The sequence below is a fragment of the Podarcis filfolensis genome (genome assembly GCF_964270895.1).
Source record: "Podarcis filfolensis genome assembly, chromosome: 15".
In the NCBI taxonomy this organism is placed as follows: domain Eukaryota; kingdom Metazoa; phylum Chordata; class Lepidosauria; order Squamata; family Lacertidae; genus Podarcis; species Podarcis filfolensis.
The window spans coordinates 33957887-33974637 of NC_139618.1; the positions used below are offsets into that span (position 1 = coordinate 33957887).

General features: G+C 41.3%; 1 protein-coding gene across 2 annotated transcripts in view; it reads left to right on the forward strand.

The window, feature by feature from the left end:
• The window catches only part of LOC310750455 (all-trans-retinol 13,14-reductase-like), a 31505-nt gene that overhangs the window by 11208 nt on the left and 3546 nt on the right, over nucleotides 1-16751 (forward strand). For both annotated transcript variants that reach the window (XM_083588637.1, XM_083588638.1), the window contains exons 5-8: nucleotides 30-227; nucleotides 3140-3259; nucleotides 13318-13456; nucleotides 15835-15944. In XM_083588637.1, the coding sequence (XP_083444763.1) occupies nucleotides 30-227; nucleotides 3140-3259; nucleotides 13318-13456; nucleotides 15835-15944 (567 nt within the window). The remainder of the gene's footprint in view (nucleotides 1-29; nucleotides 228-3139; nucleotides 3260-13317; nucleotides 13457-15834; nucleotides 15945-16751) is intronic.

Genomic DNA, 16751 nt, shown 5'->3' on the forward strand with positions numbered 1-16751 from the left:
TTTAATAATCCTTGTTCTGTGTCTTGCAGGAGTCATTCCGGAGAAGTCAAGCTTCCCTTTGCACGCAATCCTTGTCGATCACTTTTTGGAAGGTGCCTGGTACCCGCAGGGAGGTTCCAGTGAAATTGCATTTCACTCCATCCCCATCATTGAACGCGCCGGAGGGGCTGTCCTCACCAAAGCACCTGTGCAGAGCATCTTGGTGAACTCACAAGGAAAAGCCTGTGGTGAGCCCTTTCTCAGAGCTGTTTTAGTATAGCAGCTGAGAGTCTGGATTTCAGATTCCATCCTGGTCCCAGTGTAACAGGGGAGAGGAACTTGTGGCCCTCCTGATGGTGCTGGACTCCAGCTCCCTTCAGCCCCAGCCAGCATGGCTCATGGTCAGAGGGGATGGGAGCTGTAGTCTAACACATATATGGAAACCACAGGTTTCCATGCATTATCATTTCTGCCATGAACTCACCTGGCTAACTCAGCTAACCTTTGCCACATCTCCCCTTCCCCACCGGCAACATGAGGACAATACTGATCTGTATTAGAGGATTGCTGTGCGGATTATAACAAGAAGATCCAGAGCACTTTGAATTGTGCCTTAAGCATCCCGTGTAGCCCAAGGAATTGCTGCATGGATGGGAAAGAAATGGGAAGCCGCAGGGCTTATGTACAACCCCTTGATCACACTGCTTTAATTTCTAAACCGAGAGATTCTGGGGCTCCTACCCTTATTTACTTTTCCATGCAAGAGTTTTCTGTTGTAGGAAGCTGTTTTACTGGTCCATCGACCTCAGGATTGGCTACATCAGGAGAGGGGACCACAGGCCTGGGGGCCTAAGTACTCTTTTCACCCCCTTGAGGGTTTTTTGTCCAGCAGCTAATGCATGCCTGGATGGAGGGTGCTGTGGTTGTAAAGACTGCGAAGAGAATAATTGGGTGCACTCTTCCCACCTTGGATCAAATCTATGCTTCCAGGTGCCATAAGAAAGCTACAGAGATAGCGCAGGATAGCGCACACCCCGCAAATGATCTCTTTCAGCTTCTGCCTTCTGAAAGAAGGTACAGGGTTATAAAGACTAGGGCTAGCCACCTGAGAAACAGTTTCTATTCAAATGCGATTTTGGTTTTAAACGCAGTGTAAGGTAGTCTCTATGGGAGTATATTGTATTTAATTGTGGGGTATCAGAGTTTTTAGAGGGCTAACCAGGCTGGGATAGCTGGGATAGCAGACTCGTTGGTTTCTGAATGTCTGATATAGATTTTCAATTTCGTTGTTCTGTATGGGACAATGACAATAAAGATTATCGTATCTTATCGTAACCACTGAGCCTCTTGGGCTTGCCAGTCAGAAGGTCAGCGATTTGAATCCCCGTGACGGGGTGAGTTTCCGTTGCTCTGTCCCAGCTCCTGTCAACCTAGCAGTTCAAAAGCAAGCCAGTGCAAGTAGATAAATAGGTACCACTGTGGTGGGAAGGTAAACAGTGTTTTCGTGCACTCTGGTTTCCGTAACGGTGTTCCATTGCTCCAGAAGCGGTTTAGTCATGCTGGCCACATGACCCGGAAAGCTGTCAGTGGGCAAACGCTGGCTCCCTTGGCCGCAACCCCATAGTCGCCTTTGACTGAACCTAACTGTCCAGGGCTCCTTTACCTTTTTGCCTTATTTAGGTGTGTTTATGTGCAGAAGCTAGTCTACTGTACAAAGGCCAAGTTCACTTCTGTAGCTCTGTCTACTCCTTCCTTGGGCCCTGTCTACCATTGGTATGTACCTCTCAGGAGACTGGCCAGAAGGGAATGCAACCCTTGGGTTGAAAATAGTTCTCTATTCCTATATTGGTTGCCTGCAGCTCTCTTGGCTTAAGGTATTGGCCTGGTTTGAATGTGGTCGTACACCATGATTCATGGCTTACTATGAACAAGCATATCACTCAGACACTCCCTCTCTGCTTTGCCCCTAGAACAAGCAGAAGTAGCAAGCCATGAAGCTTGTTGTGACATCTGAATGTTAGATCACATTTGCTTTCTCCCAAAGCAGACCACAATCTGGAGGCCAAGAACACACCTGGGCTTCTAATTGCGATTTGTTCCACAGTCAGCAGGTGGACCATGGTTTACTGTGGCATCTGCATGAGACCATCATGTATAAGGACTGAAATAGGAACTTTCTCTTATTTTCTGAGCTCGGCTGCTGGGTGTGGAAAGAGAAGCTGAAATATACTCGGAGTCGAGTGTGGATTTCATGCTCTTTATTCAGCTCATAGCAGTGAGGAATGGAAGTTCCCCTGAAATGTCTGCTTTATATACATTATTTACACAATGGGCCCTGCGTGATTGGCCAGTTCCGGGATTCTCCTGTAGGCCAATCAAGTTGTGGATTCACTTCCACCTGGAGTTGGATTGGGTGGTTGCTGCGGACCAATCAGACTGCTGTATTCTGGATCCTAATGTTCTAGGACTGATCAGACTGCTGCATTCTGAATCCTATTGTTCTAGGACCGATCAGACTGCTGCAATTTGGAACCTATTCAACTCAGTACATAACATAAGCCTTTAAAGAAGGAATCTCCGCATGCTCTTGCTTTCAGCGCATTTTCCAGGATGCATTTAACTTGCAAAAATTAACATCACTCTGCCGTTTGTCTTGCCTGAAATTTAGCTATGTCAGTGAGTCTCTTGTGAAGGACAGGGAAAGAGAGGAGACGCTTGTACCTTCATGTGAACCAAGGCAATAAACAATCCTACCAAAGCTCTTCCCACCCACATTAAACTTCATTGAAGGTGTTTAAGCTGCTTACATGCTTAAACCCTCCCTCTTAATTTCACTGAGCCTCTTTTGCCAGTTCAAGGATTGCCTGTAATATTGATCACCCTCCCCAACCTTTCTTCCTCAGACTATCTGCAAAATGAGGATTGCAAAATGCAAGGTTGCTGTAAAAACTAACAGAAACGCTTGGAACTTGCAGGTGCCACCAAAAAGAAACATTAAAAACAAAAACAAAACCTCACCTCCGTACCAGCTTCCAGCTATGAATTGTCATTGGTTGAGTCTTCTCTGTGATCAGCAGGAAAGGATTTCTCCCTGCTCTTTGATTAGAGCAATCCAAAAGAAACTTTACCCGGTCTGAACACATTTTGGTCTTATTTTCAGGTGTAAGCGTAAAGAAAGGTCAAGATCTTGTTAACATCTATGCTCCTGTTGTGATTTCTGATGCTGGCATCTTTAACACCTATGAGCAGCTCCTGCCAAAGGAATTGCAAGCTTTGCCAGGTAAGAGGACCCTGGACAATTTGTGCTTCCACTATGTAGGTGTATGGTGGGTTTGTAGCCATGGGGGGGGGGCAGATTTTACTACTGGGAACACAAAGGTTTCATGCTAGATCTCTCTCATTCGCACACAGTCAGGGCCAGATTTAGGTTTTATGAGGCCCTAAGCTACTGGAGGTAATGTGGCCCTTTATATGTCCAGCTGTCCTTTGTTAACAACAAATTGTCGCTGTTTTTTGTGTTGAATATATGCTATTTGGTAATTTATGGACCTAATAGGTATCTAAAGCCATTTGCACATAACAAAATATGTATTTTATCAAAGTAATTGTTGAACTGAAATACAATTAAGAAGCATATTAATAGTGAAATAATTATTAAGCTCTAACTGTATGTAGTTTTTATTTTATTTATTTTTTTATCTTATATTTTGGAAATGTACATCCAGTTGTTGTTTTTCCTTTAATTTTTTGGGGGGGCCCAAAAGTGTGGGGCCCTAAGCTATAGCTTGTTTAGCTTATACGTAAATCCGGCACTGCACACAGTCCTGCAGTTCCATGATTATAGCACTAGAAACTATACAGGCACTCCTTGTTTTTTTGTGGAGGTTTCCTCCACGCTCATCGGTGGAGCCCGTTCTGCCCCATCCCTTTTCATGCTGTGTTTATGACATTTTGGGGCTACTTCCTGGTTCTGCACCGTGTGAACGTGCATGATTGCGCGTCATTCAGGTGCTCCTAAATCGGGAGTTGTCTGTAGTGTACCTTCATAAATTTCTTTTCTTTTCTTAAGAGGTACACGTTTTAAAGACGTAAGTGATCAACATATACAAAGCCTTTAGGTTTGTATTGCCCTGTGATTCACCTGTTTAGAGTCTACAATGTTTTCAGTACCCTAAATATAGCGCAGCTGGTCAACATTTCTTTCCCAGAGTTTTCTTGTGTCAGAAGCACCTTTTGCTATACAGATGGCAATGTAGTCAATTTTTTTTATTTCTTTTATTGTTTTAGAAAGGACATAATCAAAAATGAAAGCTCCATCCTACACACCTCACCCTCCAAGCACAATGCCATTCAAATATGAAATGATTTCTCATTTACACAAAACTATCTTTCCATAAGGGTGGCGCTGTGGGTTAAACCACAGAGCCTAGGATTTGCTAATCAGAAGGTCGGTGGTTCAAATCCCCGTGACGGGGTGAGCTCCTGTTGCTCAGTCCCTGCTCCTGCCAACCTAGCAGTTTAAAAGCACGTCAAAGTGCAAGTAGATAAATAGCTACCACTCCGGCGGGAAGGTAAACGGTGTTTCCGTGCGCTGCTCTGGTTCACCAGAAGCGGCTTAGTCATGCTGGCCACATGACCCGGAAGCTGTACACCGGCTCCCTCAGCCAATAAAGCAAGATGAGTGCCGCAACCCCAGAGTCGGCCACGACTGGACCTAATGGTCAGGGGTCCCTTAACCTTTACCTATCTTTCCATAAGTCCGTGTGACGTAGGTTCTTTTTTTTTTTAAAGCAGAGATGTGGAAGCCCTACAAGTGTCGTTCAGGGATGATGGGAGTTGTAGTCCAACAACACCTGGAGGGCCACAAGTTCTCCACTCTTCTTCTAAAGCAGAGGAGGAGTTCCAATAAGGATCTTATTACCAAATGGCATGTAAGGTGGGAAATCGTTTTGATTTCCTAAGCTGTGATGGAACTCAGTGGCGAGTCTGTGGGAGAAGCATGTTTGGCCTTTCTTCCCCATCCTTCTCCAACAACACCACCAAGGGAGGGGAAATGCAGGTGGCTGTAATGTGGATTGTGTGCATATATTATACATCAAAATCTGAGCACCCCACCGCTACTCTTAAAAGAATCTTTAAGCTGGGAGATTGGATCAGAGGAATTTCTATACTACAGTTTTATTGGAACGGGAGCGCAACAAGCTCCTAATCACTCTTGATATTTTACTTACTTACTTACTTACTTAGCTTTATTAGCTACAAGATTGTGGAAGATCTTACTTTAGTCTGCTATGACTCCTAAGCTCCTCTTTTGTACATTCCTCTGTAAATACATTTTTGGCCTGCATTCCTTTATCCTGAATTCTATTCTCTCAATAATTAAATGCTTGTTTGTACTAAAAAATGTTTGTGTGGCTAGCTTAAACCAAGCCTTCAGTGCAAACAGCATTTCTGTATGCTCTGGTTTCCATAACGGTGTTCCATTGTGCCAGAAGCGGTTTAGTCCAGCTGGCCACGTGACCTGGAAAGCTGTCTGTGGACAAACGCCGGCTCCCTTGGCCTGAAAGCAGAGATGAGTGCCGCACCCCATAGTCACCTTTGACTGGACTTCACCGTCCAGGGGTCCTTTACTTTTACCTTTTCCCCAGTGCTCTCCATCGTGAAAGAGGGGGATGGAAAAGCTGAATAGGGCATGCAGCTTGAAAAACAAGCCTTGCTATATTTTTGGTTTACCACTTGTGGTTTGTTTGAGTGGTAAACCATGACAAATCATGCTATGCATGTGTGTAGAGTCCTGGAAAACTGTCCAGAGGTCCTTTCAGTGCAATCCAGACCAGTCTTCAGACCTAGCTGTGTCTTAGCCAATTTCTTGCTGTTTTTCCCTATGACAAATTTTACTCGGATATGTTCTGTTCCATTATTTCCTCCTTTTTAGTTATCCATCCACAGCATTGAAACAGGGATGTTTTTCCATGTTGATACAGCTAGAAAACACAGGTCCTACACCTTTCACCTGATAGTGCCTAAACTGAAATGGTTATACCAACCTCCTGGAATTCTCTGCAGGTTCTGGGTTCTACTGCATATATAACATTTGGCTCTTCAATAGCTAACATTTTGCCGTCTCTGTAAGACCTTAGTCCAGTTCGGATACAGTGCATTCCCTGGGTCACTCCATCTACTCTGCTTTGCAGGGCTGTGTGTGTATTCTATCACCAAAAGTATCCAAAATGCCTAATATATAGCTGAAGACCATAAAAGATGCAGTAATAAAATGACCAAGCTATTGCAAGTTGGTATGAAATGGCACTATAGGGTTCACCTAAAAGACTTCACAGGCCTCCCTTTCCAAGAGCTTCTCAAAATTTTAAACTGTGGGTTTTAAAAGATTTTATTTACCAAAATTTATATATCACTTTCTAGAACAAAAGGCTTCTGAGTGGTTTAAGAGAGTCATTAAATATTCCAGCAACAAAAAACCCCCAAAACATATACAGTGGTACCTCGGGTTAAGAACTTAATTCATTCCGGAGGTCCATTCTTAACCTGAAACTGTTCTTAACCTGAGGTACTACTTTAGCTAATGGGGCCGCCCACTGCCACCGAACGATTCCTGTTCTCATCCAGAAGCAAAGTTCTTAACCCGAGGTACTATTTCTGGGTTAGCGGAGTCTGTAACCTGAAGCGTCTGTAACCTGAAGCGTCCGTAACCCGAGGTACCACTGTATAGTAATTACAAAATATTTCTACTTACTAAAACTATGTACATTCTAAAATTACATGCCTAACCAGCTTGCTGAAACAAAAATGGTTTTAGCAGGCTTCTTATAACTTGTTACTAAAAGAAAAGCATCTGTAGGGAGGGTATTGCATACCCTGGGCACTGCTTTCCCCTTTTCTAAAACATTTAGGGACCTAAAGTTTATCAAAAGGGCTACCTCTTACAGCTGAGCCTGCCCAGTTATTGGTATCTAAAGATACCTGACTCTGGGTGTCCCTACCTCCTGAGGTAAGGTGGGTGGCTGCTAATTAATTTAACATCAAATTGCAAATAGTTCAACCTTCAGAGCTGTGACCCTCCACTATGGAACTTGCTGATTTTCTAAAGAACGGTTTTTTATTTGCTGCAAATGGTGTTATTATCAGTATTTAACAAACAAAATACACATTTACTTCAGGGGGGGGGAACCCTACTGACATTCCTGTTGACTGCAGTTCAACAGGTGATTGCCAGGAACCCTGTAAAAGAAAATAAACTGCAAAAATGGTACAAATGAGTAATAGAATGTTTTGCCTTGGTGTGCCAAATTTTTCCTAGGCTTCCCCCCCCCCCCAGTTATCTTCTGATTTTAACTATTTTAATCTGCTGCTGTTCAGAATTGTGTTGCTGCCTTTCAAAAAAAAGAAGTATGTTTTAATTGAAAAGCGGGACAGAAGTTCTAGAATGCCATGTTCCTGCTTGCCATCTGATCCCCACTATCAGAGCCTATGGGTCAAAGGACTCAAATTATGGGGCCAATCCATAAGGGATAAAGGGGGGGGGGGTAAACATGAGATGAATTTATGCATTGGCTTTAATAGGATTCAACTTTTCCAAGACTTCCTTTCAGCTCTAATAATACTACGTGTGGTTTTTCTTTCAAAACGGCCAGTCCTCTGTTTCGCTAGCACAATCTTTCTAAATCTCATGGGAGTTTTTCAGACTACCAGTATGCCCTGGAAGGATCAAATTGTAAGCAAATTTTAATAGCTTTGAAAGAAAGCTCACGTGTTGCTCCTAAGGCTCTTGCTATAAACACAGTGTTGAATAGAAAGATTTCCTTTAACAAATGAGCTTGAGTGAAAAGGGGGAAAGGCTGCCAAGTGCTTAACATGAGCTGTACAATGTTGGGTAGTGCAGAGTATATAAAAGTTATAGGTAGAGCTTCAGGTTTTTAAGTAATCTAAAGTGGGGCAGGCAGAAAGCTGCAGCCCAAAACCCAGGATGGCTTACAATAAGCTTACGATTGACACATGAGGAAAAAGTGATGGGGACGGAAGAGGGGGGAAAGCAAGTTGAGGCACCGGTTGTTATAATGACCAGCCAGTTCAGGAAGCCTGATGGAATAGCTCCTACTAGGTAAAAGTTCATGGAAGACCAAAGGTCTTTTCCCACCTAAATTAAGCTGTTAAAATGAGGGACATTAATCAAGAATGGACCTTTGTGTGACAGGACCATTAATCTAAAGAACCCCCAAGAAACCTATGCCACACCAGAAAACACTGCGTACTAAAGACAGTGGTACCTCGGGATGTGAACGGGATCCATTCCGGAGCCCCGTTCGCATCCTGAAGTGAATGCAACCCACGTCCGCACGTCTGCTCATGTGCGGGTCGTGTTTCGCCGCTTCCGCACATGCGTGTGACGTCATTTTTACCGTCTGCGCTTGCGCACACGGCGCAACCCGAAAATACTTAACTTGAAGCACATTTATCCCAAGGTATGACTGTATATATTATGCCACAAGCGTCCTGAGCATTTCATAGATGGTCTGTTATGGTAGATATTTTACAGGCAATCGATGGATGTAGTACTACAAAACTCAAAAGTGTCAAAGTCAAATACATGCTTGGGTGACAGCCAATGTTGTCATGCTTAGAGCAGTCCTACAGAGTCAGTGAACTTCAGTTATTCTATTAATTTTAATGGTCATACCTGAGAACAACTTAATTAGAATGCCCTTTGAATGACCTATGCCCAGTAAGGTTTTTTCACTCCATAACTTTAATACTAAAACACTGTGGGGTGTGTCTGAAGCATCTTGTGTAAGTCATACATTTGTCTTTGGTTCAGTTGTTGTAATTGCAAGTTGTTTTATTGATAATAGTTGAAGAATAGTGTTTCCTTTTGTCTTTCTTTGCTTGTCCTTTTGTTTTTAGTGAGCGTTGGCCAATCCCATCCATTCCAACCATGGCCCTGCCTACGAAAAATACACAATACTACACTGACCGTGCAAAAGGGGGTGAAGAACCTGCAGTTCTTCAGATGCTGTTAGGACTTCGGCTCCCAATAGCCCCAGTCAGCATGGTCAATGATCAGGGATGATGGGAGTTGTAGTCTAACAACATCCAGAGAGCAGCAGTTTCCTCAACCCTGATGTAAATTAATTTGCCCTTACTCTGAACTTTACCTTACACTATTCTCCAGTGGATAAAATTAATAGGTATGCTACATAATACCTGGTGGTGGTGGTTGTAACATAAATATTCTTCCAAATGTCACTGAAAATCTGCTCCTTGTAACATCTTGGCTATGCCCTTTGCAATTTGCAATACTTGCATACAGGGGCAGAATTCAGTAAAGGGTTCCATTTGTTTTCAACGATATTGATATTGATATCTAGACTGATAGATGCACAGGTTTCTGTTTAATTAGTGTAATGTGTGCAAGCAGCGGATACCTTTCTCTTAAAAGTAAAAATAACCCTGTATTTTGTTGAATGAACAGCCATGCTTAAGAGGATTTGAGTCTCCTTCACGTGAGTTCCTGGGGCAGCAGTTGTTTATCCTTGACATGGAGAACTTGAGGTGAAAAGTTGACACAAGATGACAGGAGTCCTAGTGAACTCCTGCGAGTTCTTCAACTGTAAAAAATTAACTTGAGATGTCTAAGGCTAATGGGAGATTTAACTTGACCTTCTATGCCACCCTGATTCTGTGATTAACTTTTAGCAGGAGATTATGCACCTGCTCACGCAAAACCATTTACCCTCAGTCAACCTCCCTTTCAGACAGCTACTCCTGGAATTATCCCATTTTCAGGAGTAAAAATTGTTTTGACCAAACAGGAGTCAAGATATAGACAATCGTTGAAATGAAGTGTTCCTCTAGGACACTTGGAGAATAATTCTGAATTGCAGATCCACTTTAATATTCCAGTAGCTCAGAGGTTTCCATGAACTGAAAGTTGGAATATTAAATTAGGTTAAGTTTATCACAGTGAAGTAATGCTGGGGGGGGGGAAATAAAGTAAGGTACAGGAAACTTTCTTATTCAATCAATCAATCAATTCTTCATTGTGGTCCAAAGACCCACAAATAGATTCCAATACAATAAAAAACACATTAAAAGCACACATACTATTTGGACAATGAATAAAACTAGGCTTGTTTCAGACTTTTATCTAATACAAAGTACTCTCTGATCCTGACCACCTCAGAAAGAAAGTTACAATTACAAGAGATAACGCTGGGAATCTAATCTTCTAATAGGTACCTAACATAGAATTCTGCAGGTAGGAAACTTTCTTGTTGTAATTAAGGAGCCTAACACCGAGTAAACTGGCAAAAATATATAAATCTAAATCAAACAAGTGTTGGAAATGTAAAGAGAAAGAAGGTTCTTTTTATCATATGTGGTGGTCTTGTAATAAGGTTAAAGCTTATTGGGAAATGATATACAATGAATTGAAAAGGATGTTCAAAATAACTCGTGTAAAAAAAAAACACCAGAAGCTTTTCTTTTAGGAATTATAGGGACAGAACTACCTAAATTGTATAGAAATTTATTTATGTATGTTATGCTACTACAGCAGCAAGAATGCTACTTGCCCCAAAGTGAAAAGAAGCAGAAGTCCCAGCAAAGGAACAATGGATACAAAAACTTATGGAATATGCAGAAATGGCAAAATCAAGATAACAAACTTTTTTATAAAAGAATGGAAATGGTTTATTGAATATTTACAGATAAATTGCAAACAGATAAAAACATTGGCAGTATTATTGTAATAACCTGCAGTTTCATAAGAGTATATATTTAAAGTACCGTAGATAATTAAACAAGCAAATTAAACAAATTTGGATATGCAGAAGATATTGAAAAATAAATTTAAGGAACCGCAGAAAGAGGGGGAAGAAAGTCAAACTTTGAAACGTTATTTTTTTAAATGCTTTTTATTAACTTTTCATTACAACATGCACACACATGACACTTAAGAAACAAACTAAAAAAAACCCCCACGAAACAAATGACAAACATGTAGTCATAAATCTGAAAGTTCTTAGATATGGACTTATGTTACCCTATTTTCTCTTTCCAATTCGTATTCTATTCTAATAGACTTCCTTCCTCCTCAAAGCAGTTCTGGTTTCGTGTCTGATAAACTGTTTCTTTCTCATTTCATCATTTCTACTCTTCTCCATATACTATGCTTGTAGACCATAATTTGTTTTGCAAAAATTACTCAAAGCAAGTCCAGGTTTGGTTTGGGGGCACTGTTTTTTTAAAGTAATTTCTGTACACTCCCCACTCTTTTTGAATTTTTTTGTTAGACTCTTCCCTAATTGCATCCATCATTTTTGCCAATTCAAGATAATCAAATAATCTGTCTTGCCACTCTTTTTGTGTTGGTACTGTTTCACTTTTCCATTTTTTTGCAATTAAAATTCTTGCTGCCAATGATGCGTAAGGGAATATTCTCTTATTTTCATTTGGGATGTCTAATATGCCCAATAAAAAGGCTTCTGGTTTCTTTATAAAAGTTTGTTTAAATATTTTTTTCAACTCCTCATAAACAGTGTCCCAGAAGCTCTTAATTTTGTCGTCAAATTTTCAAAAGTTAAATTGATTTTAAAACTAGTGAAATGTATAAACTTGAAAAGTGTAAATAATATATATATATATATATATATATATATATATATATATATATATTGTAAATAAGGAGAATGAGTTGGGCAGTTGCATCCCAAGGAGAGGTTAAAAGTTACCTTCACATGGCGCAGGTCATACAGCAAAGGTAAGAGATGGAAATTAATGTTTGGTAGGAGTAAAAGCTAGTGATGTTTCATAGCTGCTACCTAATCTTAAGGTTAAGAGCATATTTTTTTTTGGGGGGGGGAGGTTCATCCCAAGGAAGAACTTGCACATCTCATTTTAAGTGAGATGACCAAGTTTCTCCTTCATGTTACCCAGAAAGAAAAGTGAATATGCAAATCCCTTGTACACCTCTGTCTTGTTGTTTTGGGGTAATAAGCAAAGCCAATTCCTGATGAACACAAGGTGCTTATAGCAATTTCTCTGTGAGTGAATAACAAAGCATTGACTCTGTCCCTCTGGCTTCACAAAGAGCCATTTCAAGATCGCTAAACAACTACATCTGATGAGTCAAACATCCCGTTGCTCTCTATCCTGACTTCTTTCTCAAGCTGCCAGACTTCTCTTTAATCAGTAGTTGATGGGGAAAAATTGATCGTACAATATAAAAACGTCAGCTCTGTGGGTGGTACAAAATTATCCAGAAGAGAAAAATCTCACTGTGTTGTTGCTTGTTTGGTTTAGGAAATCACCTTGGCACAAACAGACTGAAGCAATTTTTAACCATCAAGACCTACAGAAGTAAATTCATGTTGTTAGCTATTTGATTCCTGAAAACCCACAGTCCAGTTAAGTTAAGGAGGTGTAAGAGAAGAAGGAAGGAAAGAGATGGGGATGAATGGGTCATAACAGCTGTTGCTTATGACCAATATCTTGTGCAACAAATTACCGTACTCTAGAAAGGCAACTTATATTACCTTGTACGTGTATGACTAAATTCATTCAGATATACCTCATACGCTTCTGGGCTCAGTTCCAGGAGTTCCTCTACCTATTGGTTGGAGAGCTCGACTTTCAAAGCTATAAAAGCAGTTGCTTAGCACATAAGTGCGCACATTGAATCCAACAAGGTGCACCTATTTTGGGGGGTGGGTCCATGAGGGAGGGAGGTTGGCTTTAAAAAGTTGCTTTTATTCCAATTTCCCAATCTAAGATGCCAGATGGTGCTGTTTTGTTTTGTTTTGTTTTGTTATAATTTTTATTAGTTTTTTAACATACCATTTTCAACAATAATTAAACATGCTTTTACATCTTATACAATTTTTTGACTTCCATCAATCCTGTCTGAAAATTTTCCAATCTAATCTCTTAGTATACATTTCTTACTTTCCCTGTTACATTTAAAACTCATAACCAATATCTCTATTCTTTATCTAATTTGTAATGTCTCATATATTTCTCCTTACAAAACTTCTTATAGTCCTACTAGCGTAATTTGTTGGTTACAACTGCTCTTCAAATAGTTCATATATTTCTTCCAATCTTCTGTAAATCTCTGTTCCCGCAGGTTTCGAATTCTTCCTGTCATTTTGTCCAATTCTGCATATTCCATTAATTTCGTCTGGCATTCTTCTTTCGTCGGGATTTCTTCTTGCTTCCATTTCTGTGCCAACGGATGGTGCTGTTTTGATTCATAATTTTACTTCTAGAGCTTACCTGCCTCGTCTTCCCCCATTTTACTTCCCTCTCTTGGTCTTTGGGCAGGTGTTCAGAACCAGCTCTCCATGATGAATCATGGCATAGCAGGAATCAGCCTCTTCATCGGACTCAAAGGTTCCAAGGAAGAACTGGGATTTGAAGCTAAGAACTACTACATCTACCGACACAGCAACTTCAGTGAAGCGTAAGGTGTAACTTTGCTACCGAAGCACCTAAGAGTTAGGGGAAATTTGAAATTTATTTGACCACAGCGATATGGAGTGAAGAGAACCTTCTCTCAACTTTTGGGTCATATGGCCAAAATTGTAGAAGTTATATCCAAGATGGCATCACCCTTGGCTCATCCTTCAGTATGCATGAAACCAGTGCTTTTTTTCTTTTAAAAAAATGTTTAGGGGTACTCTCATTTTCCTACTCATATTGAAATGCTGCCCCTCAATGAGGCCAAACTTAGAATCATAAAATGTTTAGGGGTATGCGTACCTCTGCGTCCCCCCAGGAAAAAAAAAGTACTGCATGAAACCAAAATAACCCAGGAGTTTCCTAATGAGGAAATGAACATTTGGGGACTTTTTATTTGAGGGGGGCGAAGGAATAAAGTGACCCAAGGAGGGGTAGGTAGGAGGGAAGTCTGTCAGTGGACTAATAATAATAATAATAATTTTTATTTATACCCCGCCCTCCCTGGCCAGAGCCAGACTCAGGGCGGCTAACACCAATAAAATCACAGTAAAAACATCATAAGGGGGAAAGAGAGGGAGGGGAAACCCAATTTAAAATACAGGTTAAAATGCAATTTAAAACATAGCCTCATTTTAAAAATAGCCGATAAATCAAGACCATAAGGGGAGGGGAAACATAAGGGTCAGACGGAGTCCAAACCAAAGGCCAGGCGGAACAGCTCTGTCCATCACCCAGTAGAACCAATTAGCAAAAGAAAATGCTTCTTCATTTATTGGATAGCTAAACTATGGAATTAATCAGGCAACAATGTGGTGGTGTGGCCGCTAACTTTTTAGAAGGTCGTTTTTTCTGATAGATCTTTTTCAATAACCTCTAAGTGGCTTTTGGCTGTTGAAGCTAAAGGGAGCCACAGTGAATACCAGTTGCTTGAGGGCAACAGCAAGTGAAATCTGTTGCCTTCATGCCTTGCTGTTTGGTTTTTGAGAGGAATCTGACTGCCACCATGGGAAACAGAAAGCAGGACTAGAGGGACTTTAAAAAAAAATCTAGGAAGGGTCTTCTCATCTCTGGTTTTCCACCTCCACACACTGCTGGTTAACACAGGTTTTGCAAAATTATATGAATTTAAGGTTAAAGTACTGAGCATCTTAAATCTTCTAGGACAGGCATCACCAAACTCGGCCCTCCAAATGTTTTTGGGACTACAATTCCCATCCTCCCTGACTACTGGTCCTGTTAGCTAGGGATGAGGGGAGTTGTAGTCCCAAAACATCTGGAGGGCCGAGTTTGGGGATGCCTGTTCTAGGAGGTAATAATATAAAATAAATAGCATGATTATAAATGATAATAGCACTAAAATTAATGATACAATATCAAGTTTCAGTTTCCAAATAATAATACTAGAATTGTCGAATCATGCTAAACAGGTAGCCAAATCTTATGAAATGTCTCATTCCCAGAATCTATAAACCGGGACCATTTTTCTACAAACTTGCTTGTTTGTACCCTATCTCGACTTCTTGGGGAGGAGGTAATGTCAGTTTAACTGGCTCACTTTGCTTATCACGACAGATCATAGCTAGTTGTTTGTTTGCCATTAATGTGGAGATCCATCGTGCTTCACTGCTTCCCTCAGACCAGCAGGATTGGTTATCCAAGAACAGACTTGGCTTTATGGTTTGCCATCATTTGTGAAAGCTGCCTTTGAGAGTGATATTTTATTTGTTCATATATACAACTCATAACTGTATACAAATGCAAATTAGATACTTGCCAGTAGTTGATCAATAACGTTCACTTACCAGCCAAATTTTAGCTCCCTTGGCTACTGTGTCCATAGCTCCTTGTCTTTGTTCTAGTCTGTAGAAAAAGCACCTGAAATGATCTTGCACAATGGCTTTATGGAGTGGGCCTTTATGGAGATGCAGAACTAAACTCTGTATTTGGGTTGGGTAGATCTGAACTGAATTTTCAAAACTTTCTCCTGGTTCAACACATTTTTTATTTATTTTTAACTGGCTGTGAAAATGGTATATCTGAATTGGTAAGCACAGGTGCTCTGACATGTTTCCTCCTGGAGCCTGGTACAGATTTTCCTTTCTATGCTTACACTCCAAAGGAATGTAGCTTTCATCGCAGCACAGCACGCTTTCTTCCAAAGGCATTCAACAGTGTACACTGCCCCCACCTGGCTTTCCCTTGTGGGAGACTGGAGGGAGGGCTTAAAAATTGAGGCCAGCCAAAAAGTTATAAGCCCCAGAAATTGTCGACACCTTCAACTCTCTCAAGCTGTTTCCCGTCTCCAGCATTAATAGTACAGTTTGATAATTTGTACACTTTATGAAGTCAAAGTTCAGAGTAAGTCTTCTTTCTTGATAGGTTCGTTCGTTACTTTAATTGTTCGAGAGAAACCGCTCCAGAGAATATTCCCTTGCTATACATTGGTTCTCCATCGGCCAAGGACCCCCTCTGGGAGAAGAGATACCCAGGTATGGGTACTGTTTGAAGCAGCAATGCAACACCATGTTTCTTAAGGGGTGGGAGGAAATGGAGAAGAGCCAGCAGGGGGGGCTTTGTAGCCCAGAGTTGGGCAACCTGTGGCCCTAAAGCTACATGCAAATCTTAGCCTGGAATTCTGGAATGAAAGGAGAGGCGAAGGAAAAGAGAAAAAGGGTGCCCCACCTGCTTTGGCTTGTGGTCCTGCCCACGACTTGGTTAAGAATTCACCCACTGCCAGTGAGCAGCCCCCAAGATATTATCCCCAATGGGGGGGGGTAGTTCTCTTCCATCGACACCCTACCACTACCCCGAACTACCATAGACGACAGAATCTTGGAAACCCAGAGAGCAATCTAAAGGAGAGTGGGTCTTAGGATCCAGAATCATGCTGGGCCCATGACTTACTTTGTTAAAGGGTTTGGATTTGACGTAGGGTGATGGGCTTGAGACATGATCATGAATGGGCTGGTATACCAGATCAGGGAAACAAGATGTCATCGTCACAGAGGCCAGATACCAGACTGAACAGTTGGGCCACTGAGTGAGGACAATACAGTTTGTTCAGATAGCCAAACCAGACTAGGAGGAAGAACTTTATATGCCTCTCCATTGGGCTGCTACGTCAGATAGCCAATTTCAGGCCAGCTGACAGTATTCAGGTCAATACAGCTTGGGTTGCTGGCCAAAGGCCCTAGAGTGCTGATGGTTGTAGAATGCCCAGGTTTGTGAAACGTGCGCCCTCGACACCTGACAAATCTTCTGCAATAATCTGGGGTGGTAAGATGTCCCTTTGTGGC